Raw genomic sequence first — 17,129 nt, forward strand, 5'->3', positions numbered from 1 at the left:
AATACCTCATAAGTGTAAACTACCCTTTAAATAGGTTACGCGTTTGTTTGTCTAGAGGAATGATGCTTGAGAGCTTCTCCAAAGCATTGGTTCAGCACTGAAGATGTGATTCTGTTGGCAGCTTCAGATTCTTTTTCTAAACAAAAGGAATTGGTGTTTGGGTCATGGATGAGATAATACCTAGTTGTTGAAAATTGTTTTTAATTACTGCAGTAGTTTTCTTTTTAGCAAAATAAGTTGTAAGTTCTAGGATGATTTAAATTTTAAGTTTCTATTATGTTTTGTTTAGTTGTTGAGATATTTTAAGCTATTTGAATTTTAAATTATGCAAATATTGTGTTTTAAGCTGGCTATTTAAAGCCTTCCTAGCTTAATAAAATTATTGAGAGACATTTTCAACCTTTTTTTGTCGTCCCATCTTTTAAGAATAAACCAACAGTGGTATCAGAGCCTTATTGATCTTACGGGATATGTGAGTTCTTCTAAAGAACTATTTTCAACCCATTTTTAACCCTCCAGGGCTATTTTCAACCCACTTTTAACCCGTCAGAGCCGCTTTCAACCATGGCAAGCAACAATCTCTCTTTTAATGCCCCACAAATTTTCACCAACGAAAACTATCAAATTTTGCCTGTGAGAATAAAATCGTATTTTAAAACTTATGATTTGTGGAATGTTGTAATGGAAGAACAACCCTTACGTACACTCCCTGCAAATCCTATCAAAGTACAAATAAAGCATTTTCAAAAAAGCTTTCAAACAAGACAAAGTTAGTGAGGGTGTTTTTTAGCACAAAACCAAAAGAAGATAAAGAAGAAAAAAAAAGTTATGTTACAAAATTGTGCAAGTTCAAAGTTCAAAACAATCCTCCCTCAAGTACAAACAATAGAGCAAAAATTGAGGAGGAGCAACAACTGAAGCAAAAGAGGAGTGTTGAATATTGCTTTCAGTTATTGCAGTAATTTTCTTTTTAGCAAAATAAGTTATAAGTTTTAGGATGATTTAAATTTTAAATTTCTATTAAGTTTTGTGTAGTTGAGATATTTTAGGTTGTTTGAATTTTAGATTATGCAGATATTGTGTTTTAAGTTGGCTATTTAAAGTCCTCCTATGCTTAATAAAATTATTGAGAGCCATTTTCTACCCTTTTTGCTGCACCATCTTTTAAAAATACCATCATATAAGTGGTGTAGTTATTATATTCTATCCCTTTCTTAGAGGGATAAGATTGCCTTATGAAAGATGTTGTCTCTTCTAATTCACAGGAAAATATCATTTATTGACTTTCATGGGTCCTTTTTTCCCTATATAAATCTTAACCATGGTTTTGATTCGGTGTTTTGGGGTTTTCTAAATGATGCATGGACATCTACTGATTCTTCCAATTCAGTTATTTCAGCAGGTAAGTATCATGTATGACTTTATGATAACATTTTGGGCCTCTTTTGTCCCATAGAAACCCTTACTAGTTCAATTTACTTGGGGTGTGGTATTGTACTTATTGTTTTCTTTTATTATTATTAGACAAGGTAAATGTTTCATTAAAGGAAGTACCAAGGAGGTACACAAAGAAATACAACTTACACAATAGCTGTATTGTTTCAGTTGCATTCCCAAAACACCTATAAATTTCATAAGCTGATCTAAGCTATCTACTATATCTCCCTTACACCAAAAGTACAAATTTGAAGACATCTATTTCTTAAAAAAGCTAGGTGACTCCTTTGGTGCTCAAAACATCCATTATATCCTTCCAACCACTTGGTCCAAAAGATGCAAAGTGGGTTTCTTACTTATTTTTTGTGTTCGGTACGTAAGTAAAAAATATTATATATAATCTAGACAAATACTATGGAAGGTGGGGGTGGTGGGTAGGGGTGTGAGGTGGTGGCGGTGGGGGCTACAAGGATGGGGTGGAGATGAGGTGTGTTTGGAAGGTAGGGAGGACAATCAGCGTGAAATGTTACATGTGGAACCTGTCTTCCTTACTTCCACTTGGAAAGTCATTTACTCATTTTCCTTATTTTTAAGGAATTTATTTTCCTAGACAAACTATTTTTCCAAAAATTTTGACCAACCAAACATGGGAAAATTGGAATTCCTCCATACTGAGCACACCCATAGTCTTCCAGATTTTCTTCAGATCTTTCCTGACTTTCTGAGTTTGCCAACATATCAGTAAATCTTTCACATTCCTTGGCATCACCCAATGCACTCCACGTGTATTCAGAGAGAGATCCCATATTTGCTGTATATGGCTGCAAAGCAGAAGAGATGTTCTCCGAATTCCTGGGACTTCTCCAAAAGCATCTGCTTCACAAAGGAATTCCTCTTCTTTGCAACATGTCCTGAGTTAAGCATGCTCCCTAGGTTGCAATCTAACCAGAAAGGCAACTTTAAGAGGTGTTAAAGACTTCCACGACATTTCCCAATGCCAATGTTACCATCAGGGAACACAGGTTCCAAAAAATATAGAAGCTGACCAATTTCATAAACCTTTCTATTATCATGGCATCTCCATAACCACTTGCATAACAGACCTTTATCATGGAATTTTAAAATTCACACCTAATCTCCCACCTTCCTTATCTTTCATAAGCTCCTGCAACTTCACCGGATGAACTTTTTTCTTTCCATAATGCCCTTTCTGAGGATCTTGCTTCTAATGGAATTCATCTTCCTTTCTACACAACCAGGGAGGGGGGAAAATGACATTCACCGTTCACATGCTTAATTTTCTTACCTTGGGTAAATTCTGTCTGGACAGGTGTTTCTAGGATGCCGTTCAGTTCCATTTCTTCTTTATATTTGTTTTTGGCATAATACATATACGTGCCCTTTAACTTGGTCTCAGTTGGTATCTGTGCCCTCCAATTTTGAGTGTGGACAAGTAGGCACATGAACTTGTATAAAATTGAATTAGTAGACACACATGTTCTATTTGACATAAAACACGTAGGACGGTTATTTCAGAATACACGTACAATAGATCCTTGTGGTCGGGACCTTCTCCGGACCCTGCACATAGCGGGAGCTTAGTGCACTAGGCTGCCCCCTCTTTTTATATAAACCAATTTTTTCTCTTTAAAAAATTTTGAGTTCATTCGTAGGAGGCATGTCTCTACTTATTCAACTTTATACAAGTTTAAGTGCTTCCTTGTGCATACTCAAAGTTGATGAGCATATATGTCAACTGAGGCCAAGTTAAATGACATGTTTATGTACTATAACTTTGTGTTTCTTGTTCTTTTCCTGTTAGTTTTCTTAGTTATTCATGAGCCACATAGTTTTATTTTATTTTGATAAATCAAATAAATAATATCAATTTATGCCAAATCATAGTTCCATTAACATTATTTGTGAAATTCCTAGATGCATCCACTTCAACAAATTTGTGCATTGTCAAGATCATGCTAAGGTCTTAAAATTGGCTTCGGACTGGTATTTTATCCCAATTGTTTTGTTAAGACAATTTTATTTTCTTCACCATAGTTCTATAGCAAATAAAAACACTTATTTGCTAATAATTCTAATACCCTTTCCTTTTCTTTTGTCGTCATAGTTTTTAAAGTTGGAGGTTTAGATACGTCTAAAGTCTAAAGAATTCTGGTTAAACAGGCCAAGACTGAATACTTGGAATGCAAGTTCAGTGATATGACACATGAGGCTGACGTAGAAGTGAGGCTTGATACACAGGCCATCCAAAAGAGAGGGAGTTTCAAGTATCTTGGGTCTATTATCCATGGGAATAGGGAGATTCACGAGGATGTCACACACCATATTGGTGCAGGGTGGATGAAATGGAGCCTCGCATTCGGAGTGTTGTGTAATAAAAAAGTGCCACCTAAACTTGAAGGCGAAGTCTAGAGTAGTGGTTAGACCAACTATGTCATATGGGGTAGAGTGTTGGCCGGTCAAGAACTCTCACATTCAGAAGATGAAAGTGGCGGAAATGATGACGACGTGATGGATGTGCGGGTATACTATGAGAGATGAGATTAAAAATAAGGATATTTGAGACAAGGTGAGAGTGAATTTGGTGGAAGACAATATGTCAGAAGAAAGGTTGAGATGGTTAGGGCATGTGATGAGGAGATGCATGGATTCCTCAGTGCGAAGGTGTGAGAGGTTGGCTATGGTGCGATTTAAGAGAGACAGAGGTAGCCGAACAAGTATTGGAGAGAAGTGATTAGACAAGACATGGTGTAGTTTCATCTTACCGAGGACATGACATTAGATAGAAAGGCGTCGAGGACACGAATTAGGGTAGAAGGTTAGTAGGTAGGAGTGCATTGTCTTGGTGCCCTTACCAGTAGTTATAGTACTATTTCTTGTAGTTTCTTGTTCTTCGATTTCTGTTACTATCTATTGTTTCGTGTAGTTCGATTATAATGTTATTTTATAGAAATATTGTTCTGCTACTTTCAATTGTTTTTGTTACTGTCTATTGTCTCTTGTACTTTTCCGTTACGTCTTTTTCTAAACTGTTTTTGTCTTGAGTTGAGGGTCTATCTGAAACAATCTCTTTACCTCACCTTCGAGGTAGAAATAAGGTTTGCGTACACTCTACCCTTCTTAGACCCCACTTTGTGGGACTACACTAGGTATGTTGTTGTAGTTTTTAAAGTTAGGTATAGGTGGAAGGGTGATAAAATAGGCTTACGTTCTCCCCTTTGTCCAGTTATGCTTGATGATTTGTTATCCTTCCATTCTTATTTTACCTTCGGCTTGCCCCTTCCTTTTTTTTGAAACAAGGGGATCGATATTTACATGGAAAGACGTGACTTTATCAACCCTAATCCTTGGAAAAAGTTGGGCAGGGTGAATTAGATGGCTATATGAATGATGAATACAATTGTTTTTGAAGTTTAACTTGTAGAAAGCTTCTTTGAATGCAGGACTTGGAGAAAAGCCTGAAAACTACTTGCGAGGAGTTCATTATGTCAGTGACTAAGTTAGTTGTGGAACCATTGCTTTCTTTTGTGACAAAGGTTTGTTCTGTATTCCATTTTCGTCTTTTTGTTTCTTTATTCGTAGGAGTATCTTTCAACATTTTCAACTTTATTCTTTAAATAATTAATGATTTCTGTCGGGGTACCTTCTCTTCTCCTTGGCTTCTTTACTTGCTATTTCTTTTTCCTTGAGCCGAAGGTCTATCAGAAACAACCTCTCTACCTCCCAAAGTTTGCATACACTCTAGCCTCCCAGACCCCACTTGTGGGATCACACTAGGTATGTTGTTGTACCTTTTCTTCTCCTGATGAAGAAAACTTTCTCCATCACATGTATCTCATTCATCATAAGTGTGACTTTGCACTATTTATAATCAATTAATCGAGTTCTCATTAACTTTTAAGTGCTCAAAAGCTGCCATCTCCTTGTATACTTTCAACTTCTTTCGTACATTTCTACATGATTTATTCACCACCATCTTTTACTCATCTAATTTTGATATTGAATCTTACCAGCTGTGTCTATACATTTGACATTGAGTTTGGGACATAATACCTATGTCTCTTTTTTGTCATATAACTGCCATTTGAAACAGTTGTAGCTTTGTAGTATTATAAGAAAACATAAACACTTTGTCCAATTAACGAATTTCAGGCTGTACAACTGAATTTTATAAACCTGGATTTTCCGAATCGTATTTCCATAACCATTTCATTAGCATGCATATTTTGTGTATACCCAAATCCTTGATTGCCAAGCCCACCATGCTTTGGGAAGTAGGCCTTTTTTCTTAAACGGGTAACATTACTCTATATATTCACAGGTATAATACAACCAATAGTGTAGTATCCCTTCAAAAGTATTACAATCTATCAAAAGCTCAAAACTATATTTGTTGTCTGTAAACACTCTAGAACATCAAAGGTGTCTTCTGTTTGATCTAATAAACTATGTTTACACCAAAAATAAAATAGAGCTAGGCACTTCATTTTGACCTCCTGTAGACTGTTCTATACATTCTCAAAACTCCAATTGTTTTTCTCTTTCCAGATTGACCACCAAATACAAGCTGGGACAATCTTCCATCTCTCCTCCTCCTTTGCAACATTGTATCCCTGTTCCAACTACCGAGTACCCCTCTAATGCTTCCTGGTTTCACCCACCTGATCCCCTTCAGGCTAATGAGCATTCTCCATAGTTGATCTGTTCATTTACTATGTTAGAAAAGATGGTTGACTGTCTCAGCTTGTTCTCCACATAGATAGCACCTAAAGGCCAACTGATAGCCTCTTTTGTTCAGGTTCTCAGGTGTTAGAACTGCTTCCTTTGCCAAAAGCCAAGTGAAACAGTTTACTTTGTAAATAGATCAGGGTGTGCTTGTTTCAAGACCACTGTTCCATTTCACTTGTCTTCCCAAAAGGTCTTCATGCTATTTCTCACCTTCATTCTGGTTCTTGTTTGTAGCATTGGCCAAAGATTTCCAATGGCCCCCCACACAGTGCAACTATATGGAATGGTCACTTATTTTGTCATCCACTTATCCTCCGTCCCAAACTTGGCAGTAATCACATCCTTCCATAGCATGCAATCCTAATTTTCAAACTTCCATAACCATTTCAACATCAGGCTTTGATTTTGTTTCTTCAGATTGCTGATACCCAGGCCCCCTGTTTTCTTGCTCACTATTAATTTATCCCACTTCACTAAATGGAATTTTCTTGTCTTCACTGCCTTGCCATAAGAACTTTCTCCTCAGAGCATCAATGCATTTGGACACACTAGCAAGCATTGGAAACTGAAATGGAGGTGTTAGATAGTATTGTGAGAAGTGTGCGTGTTAAGGGGGTAGGGAAGAATGTTGGAGGAATAATACTTCTATGGGATGAGAGGAAATTAGAGATTGTGGAGGTAAAGAAACGTGAGTTTATGTTAGCAGCTCAGTTTAGACACACTGGAAATGGGATGGTATGCAGTGGGGATTTCGGCGAGGGGGTTATGGTCTATGGGAGGGGTCTAAGGAGAATTTTTGGGAAGAAGTTTAGCTCTTTACCTGTTTCCCTTATTTTTTAGGAATCTGGTACTCCAAGGAGATGGGGAGGCTAGAGTGTACGCAGTGAAATCTCCCAAGTGGGGTCTGGGGAGGGTAGAGTGTACGCAGATCTTACCACTACCTCGTGGAGGTGGATAGTTTGTTTCCAATAAACCCTCGGCTCAAGTGCAGCAGTTTCAGGAATAAAGAAGAAGAAAACAGTGACAAAAACATAACACAACTAATAGGAGAAGCAGTGCAAAGCCTACAAGAAAAGAATATGAACAACCACTGAGTAGTACAGTAGCCGCAACATAATAAACAGATGAAGATAGATATCAAAAACTAGAACTAGCAAGAATAAGGCTAGTACCACGACAGACACCAACAAGATTGAACTCTCGAAAGCAAGGCAGCACTCCACTATCTACTAACCTTCTACCCTAATACGCGACCTCCAAGCCCTCCTATCTAAAGCCATGTCCTCGGTAATCTGGAGCTGCGCCATGTCATGTTTAATTACTTCTCCCCAATGCTTTTTCGACCTACCTCTACCTCTCCTTGTACCTACTACATCTAACCGCAACCTTCGAAATTCAAGGATGACGGGACCGCCCTTCTACCCTTCCCCACCTAAATACTTGACTTAGTTCACTTGGGTTTGGGCTCAAACTTATAATGTAAGACACAAGTTCGTCAACCTTTGAGCTAACCCCTTTGAAATTTTATATAGTCATCACTGTATCATGTATAACACAAGAACACAGCAATGTGAAATCTATAATTTAGGTAACTAGCTACAATACCACCTGTTATCTATAATTCAGGCAACTAGCTACAAATACCATCGATTATTTTATTAGATGATGCTAATTCCTAAGTAGACATCATAAAATCCTTGTAAAATGAGATCGGACATACTTTTGCTTTTTTGGAATCTGTAAATATGGCTACCATCATAGCCTTTTTGCTAGTTTTCAATACAATGCCACCCTCTTTTTTACAAAACCATAAGTGATTTAATTAGCACGATTGTACTCGACATAGTTGGTTTTTGCATTGGGGGGGTGGGGGGGGGTGGTATGCCCCCACAGTCTCTATTTTGAGTCAATTTCATTGGTATTTGACCTGAGACGTATTACTGATGGACATGGGAATCAGTAATAGGACTTGTAATCAGAGGTCTGAATGCGTCGTGAGCTTAAGTGTTAAGAGTTGAAATCTGATGTTTTTATGACCTTACAAATTTGTTCATTTCCTTATGAATTTTCTTTTTTAAGATTTTAACTATTTGGTATGAAATGTCTGTAGGTTACGGCTGTTAAAGTTGCATTATCTGGTAGTCAAAATCAAAAACTGGAGTCTGGGATTGCAAAGCCACTCAAGGATCATGCTTTTGCTTCACCAGAAAAGATAGCCGAGCTCCTTCAGAAGGTAAACAGATAGATAAGATTATCTTTTGTTGAATTAAAGAAAAAACCTTTGTGCACGCTGATTTTGTTTTACACAAGTTGCTGAATGAACCAAAATAACCAAACCAATGAATTTACTGGTTGTAATCAACAAACATCATGCCTGCTGATCTTTTGTTATTCAATCAGTTTTCCCTCTCTTTCGACTTACATGCTGATCCATTTATTTGGCACAGGTCAACACAGCAATAGATGAAGATTTGCCTAGGGTATTGGTAAAAATGAGGATCTATCTGCAGAATTCATCGACACGTGCAATACTTTTCAAACCCATTAAGTAAGATCATTTGTACATTTATTTCGTAGTAAAACTTGTTTAATTTGTTAATCTTTTAAAACTTTATACTTGTGAGAAGGCACAGGAAAATATTATTGAATTGTGTAAACCACATTATTACAATGAGCCCATACATTAGAATCCTTTTACATGTAAGACAATATATACAGAGCTTGTTACAAATTTAACTAATACGAGGACTAGTGAGGTACTAGGTGAAAATATGCGCAAGCTGATTATTTGATATCACAAATTTTGTAGCACTCTATCTCCCAAGAGCTAAGTTGTTCGGACTCGGCTACGGGTGTCTGTTATGGGTGTGGATCTAGAGGTCGATCCTTACATGATTTAAATTTTAAGATTCGGGGGTATGAATCCAATAAATATGGATACAAGCGCGGGATTATGCTAAAACTAATTCAAATATCTTTAAGTAGAGTTACAAAAATATGTCTAAATTATGGTGGACTATTTGGAAGAAGAAGGAATGCACCAACTTTTGAGAGCAAGTTTGAATATGTAATTATTGTCAAGTACAAATGCATCTCGTTACTATTTTTTAGGTGTAACATGACTATTACTAATCATATAGAAACCATTATAGACTTCTTGAGTTCATTGCACATTCAACAATGATATTGACCTGGAAATATCTTTAAAGCACCTTGTGGTTGCAACTTGCGAACCCTTTTTTTTTTTTTGAAACTGGTAACTTGTATTCCTCAGCATTAAGGAATATGCTGGCCACCTCCAAAAAGTAGTAACAGAGAAGGGAAAAAGGAAAACAGAAATACTTACAAAGAACCTATGAAAACCACTAATTGGATTTCCTCTTCTATAGCAACTTGCAAACTTTTTAATACACATCTTTTAATGATAAAAAAGATAAACCTAATTTATGATCTCACCCTATCTTTTGTTTTGCTTTCAGAAATTATTGTATCTGTGTCAAATTTCTCTATCTATTATGGTGAAATAATCCAAAATTGATTGATCATATCCGGTACATATCCCAAATGTCGTGTCGACACGGGTATGAAACTGAATGTGAAGAGTCTATGCAACTTAGCCTGAGGGTATTTTTTTCTCTGATGAAGTGGCATTCAATCTAAATGTGTTTAGTCCTCCAACGGAACATCGGATTTGGCGCAATATTAAAGGCAGTTTGATTATCACACACAAGTTCCTTCTGATTGATTTCTTCAAATTTCAATTCTTTGAGCAACTATTTCATCCAAACTAGATCGAGTAACCACACTTAGTTTCTTACTTTTCCAAGGCATAATTTTACTTGGAAATTATCTAAAGCATACTTCCGTTGTGATATAACAATATGTGATCTAGACAGGAGTGAACTCAATACTTAGAAAATACTTCAATCTTCCCAAATCCTTTGTTTGGAAGTGCTCAAAGAGATGTTGCTTCAGACTAGTGATACCATCTTGATCATTGCAAGTAATACGTTAACATAAACCACTAAATAAATACACTGATTGAGAGTCGAATGTCGATAAAACATTGAGTGATCATCTTCTACTAGTCATGCTGAACACCTGAATAACCGTGGTAAGACTTACCAAACTAGGCTTGTGGAGACAATTTGAGACCATAGAGTAATCTACACAATTGATATACAAGAGCATTAGATTCCCCTAAGCAACAAAACTAGGTAGTTGCTCCATATAAACCTCATCTTCATGGTTGTCGAGGAGAAAAACTTTTGTAATGTCTAGGTGATAAAGAGTCGATGACGAACAACCATGGAAAGAAACAAACAGACATATTCTATCTTAGCCACTAGGAGGATGTATCACTGTAATCAAGCCCAAATATCCTAGTACACCTTGGCAACAAGGCGAGCCTCAAGTTGATCAGCTTGTCGTCTAGACCAACTTTGACTGCGTAAATCCAACGGTAACCAACAATAGTTTTACCTAAAGGTAGATGAACAAGCTCCCAAATGCTACACGCATGCAATGCAGACATCTCGTCAATCATAGGCTGTCACACCATCCTGGATGAGAAAGTGCTTCACCTGTAGACTTAGGGGTCGTTTGGTCGGGAACACGTTATTCCTGGATTAATTATCCCGGAATAAGTTATCCCACCATGTATATGAGATAACTTATCCCATCACTATGGTATAAATGGTGGGATAAATAATTCAAGGACTACCTAATACCTCCAATCCAACGCAGGATAAAGTAATCCTGCATTTTCTTCTGAGATTATCATACCTTATACCTCACACCAAACGACTCCTTAGGGATGGAAATAGATGACAAAAATGATACAAAGGCATAATGGGGTGATGACACATGATAACTTATAAATGTATAGTGGGGGTTAGTATTACAAAGGGATACTATATCTTTTCGAAGTGTAATTAGTTGACTAGAAGGAGACAAGTCCGTGGTAGATGTAGGGTCACGTGTATCATCTTGAGCCCGTTTTGAGGCAGACGACGAAGGTAAGTCAGCAGTAGTGACACTATGGCTGGAGATGTAGAAGTGATCGTAGATTCCTCAAAAGTCGATATCGGTAAGACATTAGAGATATGAAGATGATCAAAAGAAGATGTGAAGGCGAGACTCAAAAAATGTGACATTGGCTGACATATCACATAAGGTTATTAAGGTACCTACAAAGATTAGCTGAGTAGCAACGATAACCCTTTTGAACCCGAGAATAACCAAGAAAGATACATTTGAGAGCACATGGGTTAGTTTATCTTTTCTAGGGGTTAAGTAATGAACATAACATGTGCTCTCAAAAACTCGAGGTGGAAGAGAGTAGAGGTAACCGAGTAAACAATACTGAATAAGGAATATGAATTTGGATGAAAGATGAGGACATTCGGTTAATTAAGTAGAAAAACGTGAGAACTGTATCGCCCCAAAAACACAACAGAACATGGGATTGCATGAGAAAAGTGCAAGCAGTCTCAATGAGTGCCTCTCTTCCTCTCTGCTAGCCTATTCTGCTGAGGGGTGTATGAATAAGATATCTGCTGCATAATTCCACAGCGAGCCATAAACTGCTGAAACAAGGAGAATAAGTATTCTAAGGCATTATCACTATGAAAAGTACAAATAAAACACCAAATTGATTTTGTATTTCAACACAAGAACTCTTGAATATAGAAAACAACTTTGAACAATTTTTCATTAAGAAAATCTAAGTACATCTTGAATGATCATCAATGAGAAGCTTATAAAATAACAAAATCTCCTTAGGTAGGACTGTCTCTACTATGACCCCAAATATCATACTGAACTAAATATTGTGCACGACTCTGAGCACTATGTGGAAAGATAGTGTGGGTGTGTTTTCCAAGTTGACCCGACCCACCATCTATGTGGATAGACTAGACAAACTAAGCACCATCTTTTATAACCTGGATAAACTCGAATGTTCCAGATATTTGTGAATTAAGTTCAGAGGATCTATATTGGACATGTTGTGGAAGAACTAGGAGAGATAAGGTAGTAGAAGCCGTGTGATTCATCTCTTGCGCCAATCATCTGTCTCGTACTGTGGTCCGGCATAACAAATGAATCATCAAGAAATATTATGGCATAATTTAGGGCACGAGTCACACGACTGACATATACAAGATTAAAAGGCAACCAGGAACGAACATAAAGAACAGAGTTTAGAGTGACAAAGGATAAAGATTAACTTGTTGAGCTCATTTTGCTTTTGGTTAGATCCCATTGGCTAAAGTAACAATGGGGAGAGACTGAATAAATAATATTTGAGAAAAGTGATTTATCACTGAAAATATGATCAGGGACGCTGGAGTCCATGACCCATGGTCCAAGGGTATTAGACTATGAAACACATGCTAAAGTCGTGGGCTAAACAACTAAGGCTACTTGTGGAGATGCCTGCATAATTGCTTGATACTGAAAGAACTCATTATACTTTTTCTTCGGATAAAGAAAATCGCTAATAACCTGTTGTGTCAGTCTTAGCAACATGACTTGGGTGGTCGACCATTCCATGAAGGGCCAGATGCCGGAGGGTCTTACTGGGGGTGTGCTCGCTTGAGCTTTCTGGACCTTGTGGTAGTGTTGGCTTTTTGCACAATACTCACAAAATAAGAGATGACACAAATTCAGCCCTAACAGTAGCTGAAAATTGAAACAAGGTGACCTATCTGACTGAGTTTTCTTTCCCGGATGTGTCTCACCAATGCTTTGATGCCATAAGTGAAGGCATGGGAAAGTATTATTGACATATGTAAACTACATTAATACAATCAGCGCTATTTATAGACACTGCAATCCTTATATGTAGGACAATTTGTACATTAATATTCTAACAATATTTTGTGTCTGTATGTGTCCTCTTGTGGGTTTAAGTTTCCGAAATTAGATTGATAAATTCATGCTGTTCAGACATAAAGAAACAATAGTTCTCCTTTGTGATGTTCATTCCCAGCATAATGTTCATTCCCTAATGAGAGACAACTTGTTGAAATTTTGTCCCGGTTTCCTTTTCATGATGTATTTATGGTCACAATAAGCTACAGCCTATCCATAGGTGGCGTGCCAGAAAATTTAACTGATGACAATGGCTTTCTACAAGAATGACATAATTATTAAGGAAATATAAAAACAACACATTTATTTAAATTCTGGGGGTAAGGTCAAAGCATTAAGGAAATATACAAACAACACATTTATTTAATTTCTCTGTGTTAAGGTCATGCTTTGTATTGTTGCAAATTCTGTATTTTGTAATTCTTTATCATTTAAAGGATTCTGAGACTCTAAATCCGTTTTCGTATTTGTGCAGGACTAATATATTGGAAGCACACGTTCAAGTGCTATCCCTTCTGAAAAAAGAATATACACCTGAGGATAGACAAGACCTTGTCAAGATGGTTTCAATGCAGGATTTGGAAGCTAAACTAGATAAGCTTCTATAATGAACTTCCGTTATAGAAACTTATTATTTAGTGGTTATCATAAAGCTTCTACGATGAGCTCCCAAAGCGGTGCTTTCTTTAACTTCGACTTCTGTGATACCAGAATTTATCGTGGTGGAGGTTCCAGGAACTTTTTGGCATGGAGGGAAGGCTTTAACCCCAGTGCAATTCATATACATCGATCCTACGGTGATTATAGATCATACATGTAAAGCTTTATTGAAGGAACAACTTAAAAGAGTTGACTTCGGGATCTATCGTTATCAGAAGAATTTCCCATTGATTCCCTCAGGCTGTGAACAGAACTCCAATGCATCACTCTTTTGGCTGTGGCAACATTGAATTCACAGTAGTTGCTAGTAAGTAAATTTGAAGTTTAGGCTGTGGCTTCGGGATTTTGATTGTCATGGTTTGACTTGACACAAAATTTAATTAAAAATGTAAGCTTTTGAGAAATGATCTTAAACATATTGTAACATTTGTGGGTGTTATAAATTTGTTGAAACTTGTGATTTTAAACATGTTGTGTGGCTATAAAGTAAGCTTCCTTGAGCTGGGACGTGAAAGAGAAAACCCTACCTTTCTTTTATAGTGGGATCAAAGCATTTTGTGATGTTCGAGAGCATATTTGCTCTTTCTATCAACTAATTTTCTATGGTCGAGAGGCTCCTGGTAGAGTCGCATTCAACCCCGTCTTTTTGCCCTTTGGCTGGTAATCACATCGGCCATAAGGTGGTCTATCACCTCGGTTGGGGAGAAAAGCTTTTTTGTTGTCGGAAAATCCCTCTTCCCTTTATTAAACTCTTCTCTTAGGCGAGAGCTCACTCAATTTCTTTTTAAACTTTCGCAAAGCTGTCCTTTCCTTAGAGTGAGTTGATTTTGAATGAAAGCAGGTTTCATCCTGACTTTCATCGGGGACATGTACGGGGTCTGGGTCGGTCGATACGATGAACGGGGATAATCAGTGACACAAAACAGGATGCCACAACAACATTATTTAATATAATCCCACAAAGTAGGGTTAAAACATACGATGAACGGGGATAATCAGTGACACAAAACAGGATGCCACAACAACATTATTTAATATAATCCCACAAAATAGGGTTAAAACAGGATGCCACAACAACATTATTTAGTATAATCCCACAAAGTAGGGTTAAGCAAACCTTTTGTCTCCAATCATGTCTTCAATGTGAAGGCAGCCTATTATTTTATTTTAAAACTAGTTTCTCTGCACTTGCTGCATGTGTATCCCAAGTAAAAGAATGATTCAATGTCATAGTATAGGTACTTCCAACATTGAGCATAAATCTATGTAAAAAGGGGAAAATGCATAAATTCTCTCCTCCTTTCGAAGTTGTATCAAAAAATCGGTTACACACTTCAAATTACTAGGGTGATCTATACACATCCATACTACTCAAAAGTGTATTTATTTACCCTTTCTTATATCCAACCTCAAACCTCAAACGCGTTTCAGTCGCCATTTCTCAGAGAGCCAATACATTTATAAACTCATTTTTTTATTTTTTTAAATTAAAATGATCCTCCAATGGTAATTTCTGACACTAATTTTCACCCAGAAAAAACTGAAGAACCCTAAAAATGTTCTTCAAAGCATAAATTTGAAGCCCCAAACAAAATATACATGAATGAGTGGAAGAAACAACTGACTGAGAGTTGAATTTTGGCAGCAAAATGGGAAAAAGGGAAATCTGTAGGCAAGAAGAAGCACACAATGTGAGTGAATTTGGGATTTGGAATGACCTCCGGAACAGCACCAACATCATTAGAAAACGAAGATGAAGATGAATATTTACTATCCGACTCTTCGTGCTTGAAAGAGGGCAAAGGATTAGAGCCTTTGATAATCCAACCAAGGGCGTAAAAAGATAGCCCAGCTAAAATTGCAGTTCCCCAAGTGTGGGAATACCATTACTGTACTGCTTAATAGCGAATCTCCATTGCTTGCTCTCTCAGTGTTGCCGCGTCTGGGTTTGTACGATCAGACGTGTTTGGAAAGTGTGGAACGCCGGGAAATCCACCGTTACATGATTCGCCGGATATTTTAGGTGGATTTGTTGACGGCGGTGGAGGGAGGTTGTCGGTGGGTTTAGGGGATGAATTTCTCATCACTGCACAGCTTGAACATGTGTTCTTTTCGAATTTCTCTTTGTGGGTATTTGGGAATTCACTTTCTATTTATAAAGATCGGATTTTTTCACTGCATTAAGTCTTGAAAATCTCCAAATTCTCCATATCCTCACTCACTTCCTCTGAATCTTGCACACACGTTTCTGCTTATATCAGTTTTAACAGAGAAAAAAAATGGTATTATTATGTTTTCCACTTTATTTTCTGCAAGTTGCTGAAGCTTTGTGAAGGAATAGAGAATATCAAGAATTGAAATTTGAGGAGAAGATTATTCGAATATGTAAAGGGTCAGGTGCAAATTGATAAATCAAGATTATACAACTGTGTAATGTAAGTAATACAGAGGACAGACAATGAAAACTTTTAGTTGGTGCTTTTTTATTAAGGATGACACGTGATATTGGGGTTCGTTTAATATGTCGCATCATTATTGGGGATCAAGTGACTCTCACTCATTATATAATATTTGAAAATGGGTATAGGGAGGATAAATAAATATAATTTTAAATAGTATAAATGTGTAATAGATTGGCTTAATAATTGAAATGTGTAATTGATTTTTTGATATAATTTTAAAGGAGAATTTATATCTTTTTTCGTATGTAAAAATTTACTAAAATTCCACAAATAGTCAAACATGAACCATGAGTCATTTAGTACAAAATTGAACACATAAATATGGTTTTAAGACATTAATAATAGAATCAATTCTAAAAGAGGAAAAAACATATAAAATGAAACAATATCGTAGCCACATTTTCACTAAAAGGGTTCAAAATATGAAGATTCTACATGTACTATATATATATCAAAAACTATTTTATCCATATACAAATAATATAATTTTCAGTCAAAGAGAGTTCGAATGAACACCTCGACCTTACCTAACTCCCCCGATAAAATAGATGGGTCAAGGATGATCCTTTTCAACTTCATTCCATATTAATTTTCGATAAGATTTTGCTTTCTAATAGCAATAAATATAGGGTGAATAGATTCTTTTTCTAATCAGGTTCGCTTGCATTTTTCCTTACAATTTTGTCTAATCCATCACATTATTAAGCCAGCTAACTTTTAAAATTCTCCATGACTTCATTGCCTTATCATAGTTAACTCCTAAATAATTGTAGAAAATGACTGTTCAAATACCTTTTTTACTGCAGCATATGAATCTGGTCTATGATTATACATTAAATGTAACTTTTCCAATTACTTATCTATCTTTTGAAATTAATTAACGAAATCAATGCATTGAATTTTGAAAACATTAAACCATTGAAAGTAACAAAGAAACTTAAACCATTG

At 36.6% G+C, this 17,129-nt stretch overlaps 1 protein-coding gene and 1 pseudogene across 2 annotated transcripts in view; one reads left to right on the forward strand and one right to left on the reverse strand.

Moving 5' to 3' along the window:
- Positions 1-14,186, forward strand: part of LOC129870084 (conserved oligomeric Golgi complex subunit 3-like) — a 35,140-nt gene extending 20,954 nt beyond the window's left edge. For both annotated transcript variants that reach the window (XM_055944671.1, XM_055944672.1), the window contains exons 22-25: positions 4,899-4,991; positions 8,294-8,416; positions 8,631-8,731; positions 13,535-14,186. In XM_055944671.1, coding sequence (XP_055800646.1) covers positions 4,899-4,991; positions 8,294-8,416; positions 8,631-8,731; positions 13,535-13,667 — 450 coding nt within the window. In that variant the 3' untranslated portion in view covers positions 13,668-14,186. The remainder of the gene's footprint in view (positions 1-4,898; positions 4,992-8,293; positions 8,417-8,630; positions 8,732-13,534) is intronic.
- Positions 14,187-15,093: 907 nt separating this feature from the next.
- LOC129870747 (uncharacterized) lies at positions 15,094-16,144 on the reverse strand (annotated as a pseudogene).
- Positions 16,145-17,129: the final 985 nt, after the last annotated feature.

Source organism: Solanum dulcamara, chromosome 10 (assembly GCF_947179165.1).
Source record: "Solanum dulcamara chromosome 10, daSolDulc1.2, whole genome shotgun sequence".
Lineage (NCBI taxonomy): Eukaryota > Viridiplantae > Streptophyta > Magnoliopsida > Solanales > Solanaceae > Solanum > Solanum dulcamara.